Source organism: Rhinolophus hipposideros (assembly GCF_964194185.1).
Source record: "Rhinolophus hipposideros genome assembly, chromosome: 10".
NCBI lineage: Eukaryota > Metazoa > Chordata > Mammalia > Chiroptera > Rhinolophidae > Rhinolophus > Rhinolophus hipposideros.
Genome location: NC_138056.1, coordinates 58,596,265 through 58,609,061, shown reverse-complemented (window position 1 = coordinate 58,609,061; position 12,797 = coordinate 58,596,265). Strand labels below are relative to the sequence as shown.

The window sequence follows — 12,797 nt, the reverse complement described above, 5'->3', positions numbered from 1 at the left end:
TTATGAAGAATGCTCACTGCGGGTGTACAGAGACTTCTTTCAGAACACCTTCAAAATATTGTACCCCAATCCCTAAAAGAATTCATAGTATTTGTAGACGGCCAGCTGGCTAAGAACTACAACAAAACTAGAACTAACTCTCACTTCACATACTACCTTTCCTCAACCCAAACCTCGGAAGTATTCCCAGGGTTCCATTCGAACATAAGCCTTATTTTGGTGTTCAGCTTGAAAATCAAGATCACCATGTATGAGATACTGTATATGAAAAAAACTATACCTGTAAAATAAAAACTATTAGAAGCTCTGTAAAAGTACATTTTTCTCTACGTACTTCAATAGCAATAATTTCAATACCAATAACATTGTGTTGCTTCTTAAGTAAATTCATAGTATAACCATTACATCATATATCACTGTTAAAAAATACTTATGGAACTGCTTCCTCAAGTTTTTCTTTAAAAAAAAAAAATCTGGCATATATTCTCTCCATTGAAAGGGGGTTTCATTTCCCGTTTTCCCATTTATGGGTTAGGATAAAAAAACACATTGACTCATTTCTAACATAAAATGTTTCCCTTATCATCTTCTCAAAGGAGGTTACCATAAATGGAGTCCTGGGGACATTATCATTTGATATTTACCTGCCCAATTTTATGCTATTAGAACTAAAATAATTGTTAACAAATGAAATGTGTCCTCAAATATCTATTTATAGTAAAGTTGAATCTTCAGAATATTCTAAAGCAATTGGACTTGTTAACTGCTATGTACAATATTGTTTGTTCATTCTAAACACATGCTAGAATTCAAACGAACATGTAACATTGTTTTGTTTAGTTGCAGTACTTCATAAATAGCTTTACTTTACCATTTACCAAACCTCTTTTGTTGAGTTATTCAAACTAACTTCTGCCAAGAACACTAGGAATTTGGTGATAGTGCTTCTTTTAGGAGAAAAACAACCCCTTGCCTCAGAAAATTGAAAATGTTTATCTTGGCACTAAAACCTTGTATTGAGCCTTCTGGAAAGTATTTTAAATTGTTGTTTTTAACTTAACCTAGACTTTGTGACTGAAACAGGAAAAAGTTCCGTAGCTCTGCACCAAAATACATATTTATAGGGTTGATTTTCTTTCTACAGCAAAAATACTAGCTTATGGCAGCAGTTTTCAAAGAACCATGCTAAAAATTGAGTATTATCACTATATTCAACACACAATTTGTTTTTTAAAACATCAAAAACTTCTGATGACTAAGAAATGCTAAATGTTGATCAAATATGTAGTCTTTAAGTACCATATTGGGAAGGATTATTTCATTAACTACCTGTTCTGTTAGAAATTTTCACAAAAAGAAAATTTATTTGATATTGTATTGATATTGTACTTTCCTCCTGTGTATATCAACAAAAGTTATGCTTCTAAGGTTTTATATTTTTCAGATTTTCCTCACTGGGTATGCTTTATCTTTAGACTAGAAAGAACATAAACATAAACCACCTGAACTTTTTGCAATATTTTCCTATTAATGTGTTTGAGTACAATTATGACGTTTTTGAAAATTGATAAAATGAAGTGATCATTGTTCTTAACTCCTCTACCTCATCCCTAAATTATTGAAATATAAGAGACCACAGAAATCGTAGGGTGTACACAGAGCTACTTTAAAATGGTGAGTCAAACTATTTCACAAACAGCACCAGATAGATGCAATGATTTTTCAGTCTTAATAACTGACATAAAATACTACATATCCCATTATCAATCCTTTGTAGATCAAGCCCTCCCTACCCTGAAACTTCATGCATTTTTTGCCTTCTAACAGCCTATTCTTTTACAAGAATAATAGCAACATCAGCATTTTTATATTTGCATATAGTATTTTTTTGTAAAGTCAAAATAATTTAAAGTATATCATTGTGCTTATCAAATATTTATTAGGACGTACTGGCAGGAAATTTGTTGTTCAAAAATTCTGGTATGGTTGAATTATCTTCTTTAGGTTAGAAAATGATAAAGATATATCCAAATATACCCTATTAAAATCCATAATTGCCTTTGTCAATTAAGTATAAATTTTAATTTTAAAAGCCTGGTCCTTACTGCTGTGATTGAATTCTGCATATCTCCAGAAATATCAAGAGCCTATTCAAATAAGTGCAATATGAATGAAATAAATGGGAATTACTAATATCACTGAAAATGAAGATTATGAAGAAGTAGACTCTTTCTAAACAAAAATCATATTCCCATACTGCTATGGTTATGTAACAATAGCAGACATCCTTTTTATTGGCACTGGAAACTCGAGCCATCCTAAAACTCCCCCACACTCCTCTGAGTCTCAGCATCAGTGAAAAATACAACTCTGACCTCATGGACTAATTTAATATTTTACGGTCTATGAGTGATGTGCTAGGTTAACCACCTTCACAGAAAACTTAGATTAAACCTTACCATCACTTCTCATTCCAATTTAAAATGCTAACTGTTCTAGAAGGTGAGTGAAGAATATCTAAACTCAGGCCCATGAAAACACCTACCAGTATTTGAGGACTATTAATTTACATAGTCAGCTTTCCAAATAAACCTGTTAGTAGAATGTGAAAAGGAGCAATGATTTACTAAGGAGCAATGATTTATCTCTAACCACTCTAGAAAAAACAAAACTCATGCCGCTTACGGTGGTAATTATTTGGGGAACACTTTAGTTACATGCTTGACAAAAAATTGTAACAGAACTCTATCTTTTCTATTAAAAAAACTTGGTATAACAGAACATACCTGAAAAAGAACATGTACATGGCAGCTGTGATGCAGAACAAAAGGACCTATAACAAGGAGAAAATACATTACTTGCAAAAGAAAACGGATATCATCATTGGTATGTATGTCTTATAAAAGCAAAAAGCCTATTAAATCTTGTACTTGAAACAATTTAAAGATGTGCAAAAGTAGTCCCATCTATCATATTCTCTACCTTTCAAATAAACTATATTAAGGCAATAATGACTCTTGCCACACACATATGTATAAATCAAAAGCATATACATTATACAATATGTATATATATTATAATATGTATATATATATATATATATATATATATATATATATATATATATATATATATATATATAGACTGCGTAGAAGGGTAACAGAGTTCAAAAAAGAACCAATTTTTAAATTATCTCTAAGAATGCCATAAAAAAGAATGAAATCTTGCCATGTGTGACAACGTGGATGGATCTAAAGATATTATGCTAAGTGAAATAAGTCAGACAGAGAAAGACAAATACCATGTGATTTCACTTATATGTGGAATCTCAAAAACAAAATAAATGAACAAACAAAACAGAAACAAACTCATAGATACAGAGAACAAACTGATGTTTGCCAGCTAGGAGGGGGTTGGGGGCTAGGTGAAAAAGGTGAAGGGATTAAGTACAAATTGGCAGTTATAAAATAGTTACAGGGATGTAAAGCACAGCACAGGGAATACAGTCAATAATATTGCAATAACTGTGTGTATGGTGTCAGGTGGGCACTAGACTTATTGGGGTGATGATCAGTTAGTAAGTTATATAAATGTCTAATCACTATGTTGTACACCTGAAAGTAATATAATATTGTATGTCAACTATAATTAAAAAAAAAGTCTGAAGACGTTAAGAACAAAGACAACTTTTAGATAATGAAATCAGCAAATAAAACATAATGCTTATTAACTATTAAGATGACCATATTTTTAAAAAATGTAAAATACAGTCCAGAATTATTAATTAATTCTAATTAATAAGAACAGCTCCTAAAAACATAATCATCCTTTGTGGGATATAAACTAGCTATTAAAAACTTCCTCTAAAAGCAGGCATCAGATCACACAGTAAATCTGCATTAAAGAAGCTCCTGTCAAACACCCCATACTACACACGACACTAAGGTGTATATGGAAAGAATCCAGAACACAAGTCCTGGTCCAAGCTTAGTTATGTCAACGAAGTTTCTCTCTTTACTCTCCATGTTTCATTTTGGATCATTTCTACTGTTATGTCTTCAAGTGTACTTGGATCAATCCATTTCATTGACGTCAACTGAATCCGTATTAACTCCTTTTTTTCTGTTTGCTTTGGACTTAATTTGCTTTTGTTTTTCTAGTTTCTTAAAGGTAGAAATGTAAGCCACTGATTTAAGATTTTTTTTAATATAGATGTATAATGCTATAAATTTCCTCCTGAGATCTGCTGTACATGTATCCTACTAATTTTGGTAAGTTGGGTATTCACTTTTGTTCCATTCAAAATACTTCCTAATTTTGCTTTTGTTTAACTCCTGTGATCTATGACTCAGTTAGACGTGCGTTATTTAGTTTCCAAATATTTGGGGACTTTCAGCAATCTTTCTGTTGTTACTGAAAATGGTCAGAAAATACTTTATATGACTTGATTATTTCTAAATTTATCAAAGCTTGTTTTATGTCCCAGAATATGTTCCATATGTTTGGTAATATCCCATGTGCATTTAAAAAGAATGTGCATTCTACTGTTGCTGAGCAGAGAGATCTGTAAATGTTAGTTATGTCAAGTTGGTTGACATTTTCGCTTCAAACCATCTATATCCTTATTGATTTGTTGTTGTTGTTTTGTCCATTTGTTCAATCAGTTATTAAGACAAAGACAAGGTATCAAAATATCCTGCTGTAATTGTGGTGTTGTCTCCACAATCTCTCCTTGCAGTTCCATGACTTTTTCCTTGGTGTGTTTTGAAACTGTTATTAGGGACATAAACATTTAGAATTCTGTCTACTTTATCATGATGAAATTACCTTCTTTATCGCGAATGTTCTTTGCTCTGAAATCTATTTTATCTGATTATAAAATTGCTGCTTTCTTTTGATTACTATTAGTTTTCCACTCTTTTACTTTTAAATTATTGGGTTTTTACATTTGAAGTTCATTGCTCATAGACATAATATCAGTTTCTTGCTGTCTTTCCTACCTGAAAATCTCCACGTCTTCACTGATATATTTAGATTGTTTACATTTAATGTGATTCTTAGTAAGTTCAGAATTAAATCTATCACTTGCTATTTGTTTTTATATTGTCTCTTATTTGTTTCCTTTTTCCTCTTTTCTGCCTTTTTTGGATTAACTATTTTTTATGACTCTAGTTTCCTTTTTTGGTTGGCTTATGTTAGTGTTTGTTTTAGGGTTTATAGTATACATCTTTAAATTGACACAATCTCCATTCAAGTGACATTATACCACTTAACATATAATATAGAAACTTGAAATAATATACTTCCATTTCTTCCCTCGTGACCTTTGTGCAATTGTTGTCACCCATTGTACCTTCACCTATATTAAAAAACCACTATATTTTAATCATTTTTCAATCCCCCATGTCCAGGATCTTAAAACCATTGTTTCATATGTTTTGCCCATATTTTAGTTGTTTCAACTGGAAGGGTAAGGATTATATCCTGATCATCCCGTAACTTACATGGCCAGATGCAGAGTGTAGTTAAGTCTAAAAAACTTTCACCTTTGGTTTGGAAGATATTTTTGCTGGATATAGATTTCTAGGTTGATAGATTTTATTTCAGTAGTTTTCTCAATGAACGTCGTTCCAATATCTTCTTACAATTTGATTATGATGTGCCTTAGTGTAGTCTTGTACTAGGGATTAAGTTTCTTGAATCTGTAGGTTTATAGTTTTCATCAAATTTGAAAGAATTTTAAACCATTATTACATCAAATCATTTTTCCTCCCTCCTACTCTTCTCCTTTAGGCACTCCAATTAATGTAGAGTATGAAATTCTCCCACAGCTCACAAATGTTCTCTTTATTTTGAAAAAAAAAAATGTCTATTAACACTCTGCATTTCATTTCAGATCATTTCTATTGTTATGTCTTCAAGTTTACTAATATTGTCTTCTGCAATATAAAATATGTCATTAATGTCATCCAGTAAATTTCCCATCTTATACATTGTAATTATCATCTCTAAAGTTTGATTTGGATTTTCCCTATTTTCCATGTTTCTAACTTTCTGAAACTACAGAATTCAGTTATGATAACTATTTTTAATGTTCTTGCCTACTAACTAACAGCTTTGTCAAATTTGGTTTGGTATTGACTGATTTATCTCTTTAGGATGGTTCAATTTTGTTTCTTACTTCATACCTGGTATTTTTGATTGGATACTAGACATTCTGAATTTTACCTTGGTGGGTGCTGGGTATTTTTGTATTCCCATAAATCTTCTTGAGCTTTGTTCTGGGACACAGTCAAGTTATTGGAAACAGTCTAATCCTTTAAGGACTTGCTTTTAAGATACTTTAGGAGGGAGTAGAGTAGTGCTCAACTTAGGGCTAATTATTCCCCATTACTGTAATACGACCCTTATATACTTGAGTATTGACTACTTTACTCAATGCCACATGGATCTTGAGATTTTCCAGTCTGCTGGTAAGGAATCTATTTCTGCTGCTATGTGAGTGCCAAGCACTCAATTAAGGACCTCTAATCCTTTCAGGTTGTTCTTTCCTTGGCCTGGGGTATTTTCCTCCCTCGTGTGTCCTAATCAGTAATCAGCTGAGTACCTTCCTCTCTAGTCTTCTGTTCTGTGAACTCTATCCAGCATGGTTTCCTCTCACTCTCCACTCTGTTTCCTCAACTCAAAAGTCCTCTAGACTTTGCCCAGTGACTAGTACATCATAGATGTTCAGTAACTGATAACTATTAACAAGAAACAATTTCTCCGTGATTCCCTTCCATTGCACAAACACTGCACAATATACTTAAAATTATAAGTAATTTTGAAATTGCTAATTTTGCCTTAGATTTTTAACATTTTCTTAATTCAGAAAGTAATGTAGGGCCTGCTACAATATGGATGAACCCTCAAAAACATTAAGTGAAAGAAACAAGTTACAAAGGACTATATGCTGTATGATACCATTTATATGAAAATTCCAGAACAGACAAATCTATTTACAGAAAGTAGAATAATGAATGGCTAGAGCTAGGGGAGTGAGAGTTGATAGGGAGTGTTTGCTAATGGTACAAGGTTTCTTCTGGGAGCGATGAAAAGGTTCTAAAATTAGATTGTATGGACAGGTGCACAACTCTATAAATACACTAAAAAACCATGGATTTGACACTTCAAACTGGTAAACTTTATAGCATGTAAATTACATCTGAAAAGGCTATTAAAGCTGTTTTTTTTTACAATGCAACACATGCACATGATAAACACTAAATTCAAACTGAATAACAAAAGTACAATGAAAAGAAAATGCCCTTCTATTCCAGACTGCTGGTATCCTGTCTGTGTAGAAGTGTGTGTGTGTGTGTGTGTGTGTGTGTGTGAATAGACACATATTAATAAAGACATTGTGTTATAGCTTTCTCTTTGATTTTACACGTAAACACACACAATATGGAAATGCTTAAGTTTATTTAAACAGACTATGAATAGATATTTAGAGTGGATACAATAAAGAATGAATACCAAAGCATACTTTGTAAACATGTGCACTTATGTCTCTGAGGTAAATTCTTTGAGCTGGATTCACTGCATCAAAGGATAGGTGCATTTTTCATTTTGGTGCACTCCCATCAACAGTATATGAAAGTAGCTTCTTTCTTAGATTAGCAATCTCTCTATACCAACAAAAACTGTTTTATCCTTATCAAAGCGATGAGAGAAAGAAATGATACATTATGTTTGCATTCTTCTTATGAGTGAAACTGATCTTCCCAGGTTTATAAACCTTTTTGTTCGTTTTTTTGGTCAGTTGTTTTAACTTCTTTTTCATATCATTTGTCTATTTAAGGATTGGTGACCTTGTAGAAACGATTTTTGTTTTTTGAAACTGAGTATACTTACACAAAAACCTATAAATAATTTCATTATTAGCTATTTGTACTAAGAATATGGGTGGTTAAATAAAAGTAGTCATATAAAGGAAATCTCGTAACATATTAAGCCAAAAGAATATTTTAAGCCAAAAGTGTACAGAAAACGTACAACAAATAATGTGAAAGTAAAGTTCATTCAACTGAAAAATGTTGTTTTCTCTAGAATGACTTTTCAGGAAGTGACAGATTTACAATACACGGCTTCCTGTTACAGAACTTAGAAAACTTTCAGGAAAAAAAAACAACGATACTATTACTGTCATCACCATGTCATGTAGAATTATATGAAAACTATCCCCTCTCAAGGCCCTAAAAAAGAAACAGTATCACAATATATGAATACTTTAAAATCCTAAAAATAATCAGAAATATGACAAATGGGAATACAGTCCAAATGCGAGTGTGGACTGGTAAAGAAAGCTGTTTTTACCATTTACATCTCAAAATGGTTAAGACACATATCCTGAAGTCATTTTAAAGTCTAGCAGAGACCTGAACAGATGGTGCACTTAACTACTTCCTACCACACAACTCTGCTTTTCTTTAACATAATTAAATGCTCTCGTTCCCAATCACAGCACCTGTAACCACTCCCTCCTGCGTGTGTCCAAGGACAAGGATACCGAGCTATCTGTCCTTCATTCCTCACCGAGCCCATTCCACCCCATATTCACTGAACCGCCTTCTTTCCAGTACTCAGATGATTACCAAAATCTCATCTCTTTTTTCTGGAAAAGCAGCAATAAATGTCCCCTTGTCCCATGTGTATTTCATTCATATTTCTGCAATGTTTCCACCCACCCATTCACAATAACTGATTTGGTGTCTATGTTTCTAACACTTTGTGACTCATCAAGCCAAAGGGAGAGAGATGCAAAGAAAGGTAAGCTCCAGACTATCAAGAGCCCATGTGATCTTCTAGTAAAACAGAATAGACAAGGAACCACAAGTTCTCACCATCTTTGACATATTTATTCAGTATTTGCTATATTGTCAGCATCCAGGGAAACAAAATCACATGATACTGGATTCTTGTTGCCCTTATAAGGTCAAGTCTAGTGGAAATGTAGGTGTATTAACAAATCATTCCAATACAATGTGCGAGGACAGAATATTAAACTTCATGCTACAAGAAGTACTCACCAAAACATCTGATTATATTATTATTTAAATTACTCAGTATATTTAGGCTATGCATTTTTGGTTGTCTGTATACCTTTATGTCTCCACCAGAACTTAGAACATAAAGTCCCAAAGGGCAGAGTGTTTACCTAACTCCATACATGGATAGATTCTTGATATATTATTTAAGGCTTTTGATAATGATGATGTTAGTTTCTATTGATAGCAACTCTCTTCAAAAAAATTAATATTACTCTCATTCACACACTTATAATAAGACTGAACTTTAGACTCCACTAAACATCTACTTTTCTGAAAACACAAGACTATTTCATGGTCTCTTGGGGAAACCATTCTTATTGGATGAATAAGTGTTATCACAATTTGCAATGTATATATTTTGACTTTGAACACATAATATATTATCATAATATTGATTTGCTTCAGCTAACACATAATTTCAAGCAGCACTACTCTCAAGCTAAATAGCTATGTATTACTTTATAATTTTTAAAAATCCTTACAGAATTTAAATCTCACATAATATACAGTCCATCTTTTTAATCTGTCACTTTGTTTCAGATTAACAATTTATTGATTTTTTTTAAAGTTTCCCTTCCTTGACAAAACAAATGCAGGAAAAGTACAAAAGACCTTAATGGGGAATTTAGGACCACATATGCCTGACTAGAATTAAGAAAGAAGTCTTGGGTCTCCAAATTTAAGACTATAAACTTGATCAAATAAATCACTTCCATTCTTTAAGTCTTAACTTTTTCATCTTCAAAGGAACTTAGATTAATCTGTAGTATCTTTCCAAACTCCAAAATTCTGATTTCATCAGTCAATTGGTTTCAGTGTACAACAAAATTATTTCAAAGCAAAATGTCACTAATATCTAATGAGACAAATCTCAGAATATATGTACACATAAGCAGATGAAAGTATTTGCTCCGACTGAACTGAATGTTAATGGAGGGAAATTACATTAAATATGCCAAAAACTTGGGCCGTCTCTTCCTTGCACTGCTCTCCATTCTTGATTTATACTTCAAGGTCAGCAAACAGAGTCTGACAACATATTAACCTTGAAATTTTCCAGTTGTAGAAAACAGCTATGTAAGATAGTGGCTGGGAAGTACAGGCTATATGATATCCTGTCCTTTTATGGTAAGTAGGTAAGCTGTATTTTGTCTGCCATAAAAATAAAACAATCTAAAGGATGTAACTATGGAAAATTTCAATGTGTAGCAACTAATACAACCTGGAAGTTACATTCTTTACTACAACAGAATTCTCATTCTGCTGGCAGATTTTTAAAAGATAAACAGCTTTAAAACGACTGACTATTTAAAAGTTTACAGGTCAAGGATTATATGAAAGAAAATTCAGTCTTTACTAAAAACGTAAAAACCAAGATGCAAATTCATTCACTGAACAAAATACTCACTGAAAGTATGTTCTCAGACCTGGGACGATAAAACCCAATTAGGTATTATGGTTAAACACCTACATCACTTCATTCACGTCTCTATTTTATCATGTAAAGGAAACGCAGTTTACTTGAAGTAATGGTTGGCAATGACATATTTAAAAATTATCACGACAGTCATTTGTTCCTTTTCTTCCCCATGCCCATTTCTCTATGGTCAACTGTCATTAAAAGTCACTAAAAGTGCAATTCAAAACAAACAGAAAAGGAAATAAATATGAAAAGGAAGAGCAAGGAGCCAAAAGAAACCATGGGAGAATTTAATGATAGAAAGTTAGAGGTAAATCAAGAAAATAAATTGGAACAGAGAACACAGAGAAAGGAGAGGAATAAAATAGATAATCAACTACTATGGATTAGCAGTGCTAGGTCCTGTATAAAGTATTTTGAAAATATGATCTCTAGTCCTAACAATAGCTCTTCAAGGTAGGTTTTTATCACTCTTATTTTAAAAATGAGGCAAAGATGGACTCAGCAGATAAGTTAGTCACCTAAAATCATAGAATATTTAAGTGGCTGAATTAGGCTCAAAGCTAAAACTATTTGATTTCAAATTCAACGCTTTCAATTATACCCCTCTGCCTCTAGAAAAGATTTTATTCTTATTAAATGTTAATTTAGTGGCTACTATGTTTACAAGGTAGGAATAATTCCCATAATGATTCCAATTTTTTTAAATCAGTGTCTGTCATTTAAAAAAGTGAGGGGAAAATCTTTCAAAGTTCAGTATTATTACAATAATTAAAATAATAGTGTAACAACGACATCAGTTGCTGTTTCTGAAAGCTCCTTCGTGTCACATGCTGCACTAAATTCTTGACATATTTCATTTTAATATATAATCCTCAAAATGGCCTTGCAATGTACGGATTATTATATTCACTTCAGAGAAGTGAATAGTTTGGGATTAAGCCAGTTTGGGGAACCAGGTGTGATTCTAAAGCCTGTGAACTGTCATGGATTTCTCTCAAAGATTCCTTTAAAAACTCCCAATAAAGAATTACAGTTTTCTCATTTTATGAGGCCAACATTACCCTGATACCAAAACCTGGTAAGGACAACACAAAAAAAGAAAACTACAGACCTATATCTCTGATGAATACAGATGCTAAAATCCTAAACAAAATTCTAGCAAATCGAAGAATTACAGTTTTATGAATTTTATTCAACTTAATTATAAAACATCTTTTATTTTCCTGCACAGCAGATAAAACAGTAAGTTAAGATACAGTCTCTGTGCCAAAGAGCTCACTGTCTACATTATAAATCGGATAAGAAAAGCAATGGTGACAAGAAAATTCCATAATCCTAAAACCTTCTATAAAATATTTATTCTAGTAAAGAAAAACAGATGTAAGAAATATACTTTTTAAATTTCCAAATAATCAAAATATTACAAGATTGAACTAAAAATTTTACATGTTTACATATGAAATGAGATGACAAAAAAGTTGCGTGAGTCAGTTTTCCAATATGTTTACAAAACCATGTAAGGGACCACCATTTTTTACCTGAATGCTGCCAAACATGTTCCTTTTTCAATTCAGGGAACAAAACAAAGAACTTCGCATGTCATTTAGCACATGGAGGAGGAGGAAGAGAAAGGTTTTACATAGATTCAGAACAAAGTTAAAGCTGAAAAAATATTGTGTTTCCAGCAGGGCAAAGTAGACAGGGTCACCTAAGTGAAACCTCATTATTATAAGTAGACAATTTGTAGTAAGTTAGTTATTGCCATCCAAAAGGTGGTATTCCCATTAACCTCAAATAAGAACCAGGCTTAGAGTGATATTGTGTTTTCCCCTCAGAGACAGTACAAAAATAAATAAATAAGAGCTTGCAGACTACTTTAGAGAGGTCACAGCACGGCCACAAACAACACATGGCACTATGGCAATTCAGATCTTTCTTTTTTGATAAAGGTAAAAAAGACCAGTAGAATGAGGGCTAATTTTCACCCTAACTATGGTGGCCAGGAAGACAGCACTCACTCACTACTTCACCAAACCACACTGTGCTGTGGACCCAAGGCCGACCACTGCCCTCCAGCGGAGTCCCACATTTTTTAAGTGTCCGCTGAGAACCCACTACTCCCAACACATAAAGCCCCGAAAAAGAATCATCAACAACGAACAGAAAAATAGGCACTATCTTTACTGTTGTTTTAAACACACATATGGGTACTTAACTCATGTGCTGATATAATGGAATGTCACTTAGTTCTCCCAAATGGTATGCCCTGTGTGCACACTCAA

At 32.7% G+C, this 12,797-nt stretch overlaps 1 protein-coding gene across 2 annotated transcripts in view; it reads right to left on the bottom strand.

The window, feature by feature from the left end:
• Positions 1-12,797, bottom strand: part of TMEM135 (transmembrane protein 135) — a 222,271-nt gene that overhangs the window by 84,681 nt on the left and 124,793 nt on the right. For both annotated transcript variants that reach the window (XM_081064964.1, XM_081064963.1), the window contains one exon: positions 2,787-2,833. In XM_081064964.1, coding sequence (XP_080921090.1) covers positions 2,787-2,833 — 47 coding nt within the window. The remainder of the gene's footprint in view (positions 1-2,786; positions 2,834-12,797) is intronic.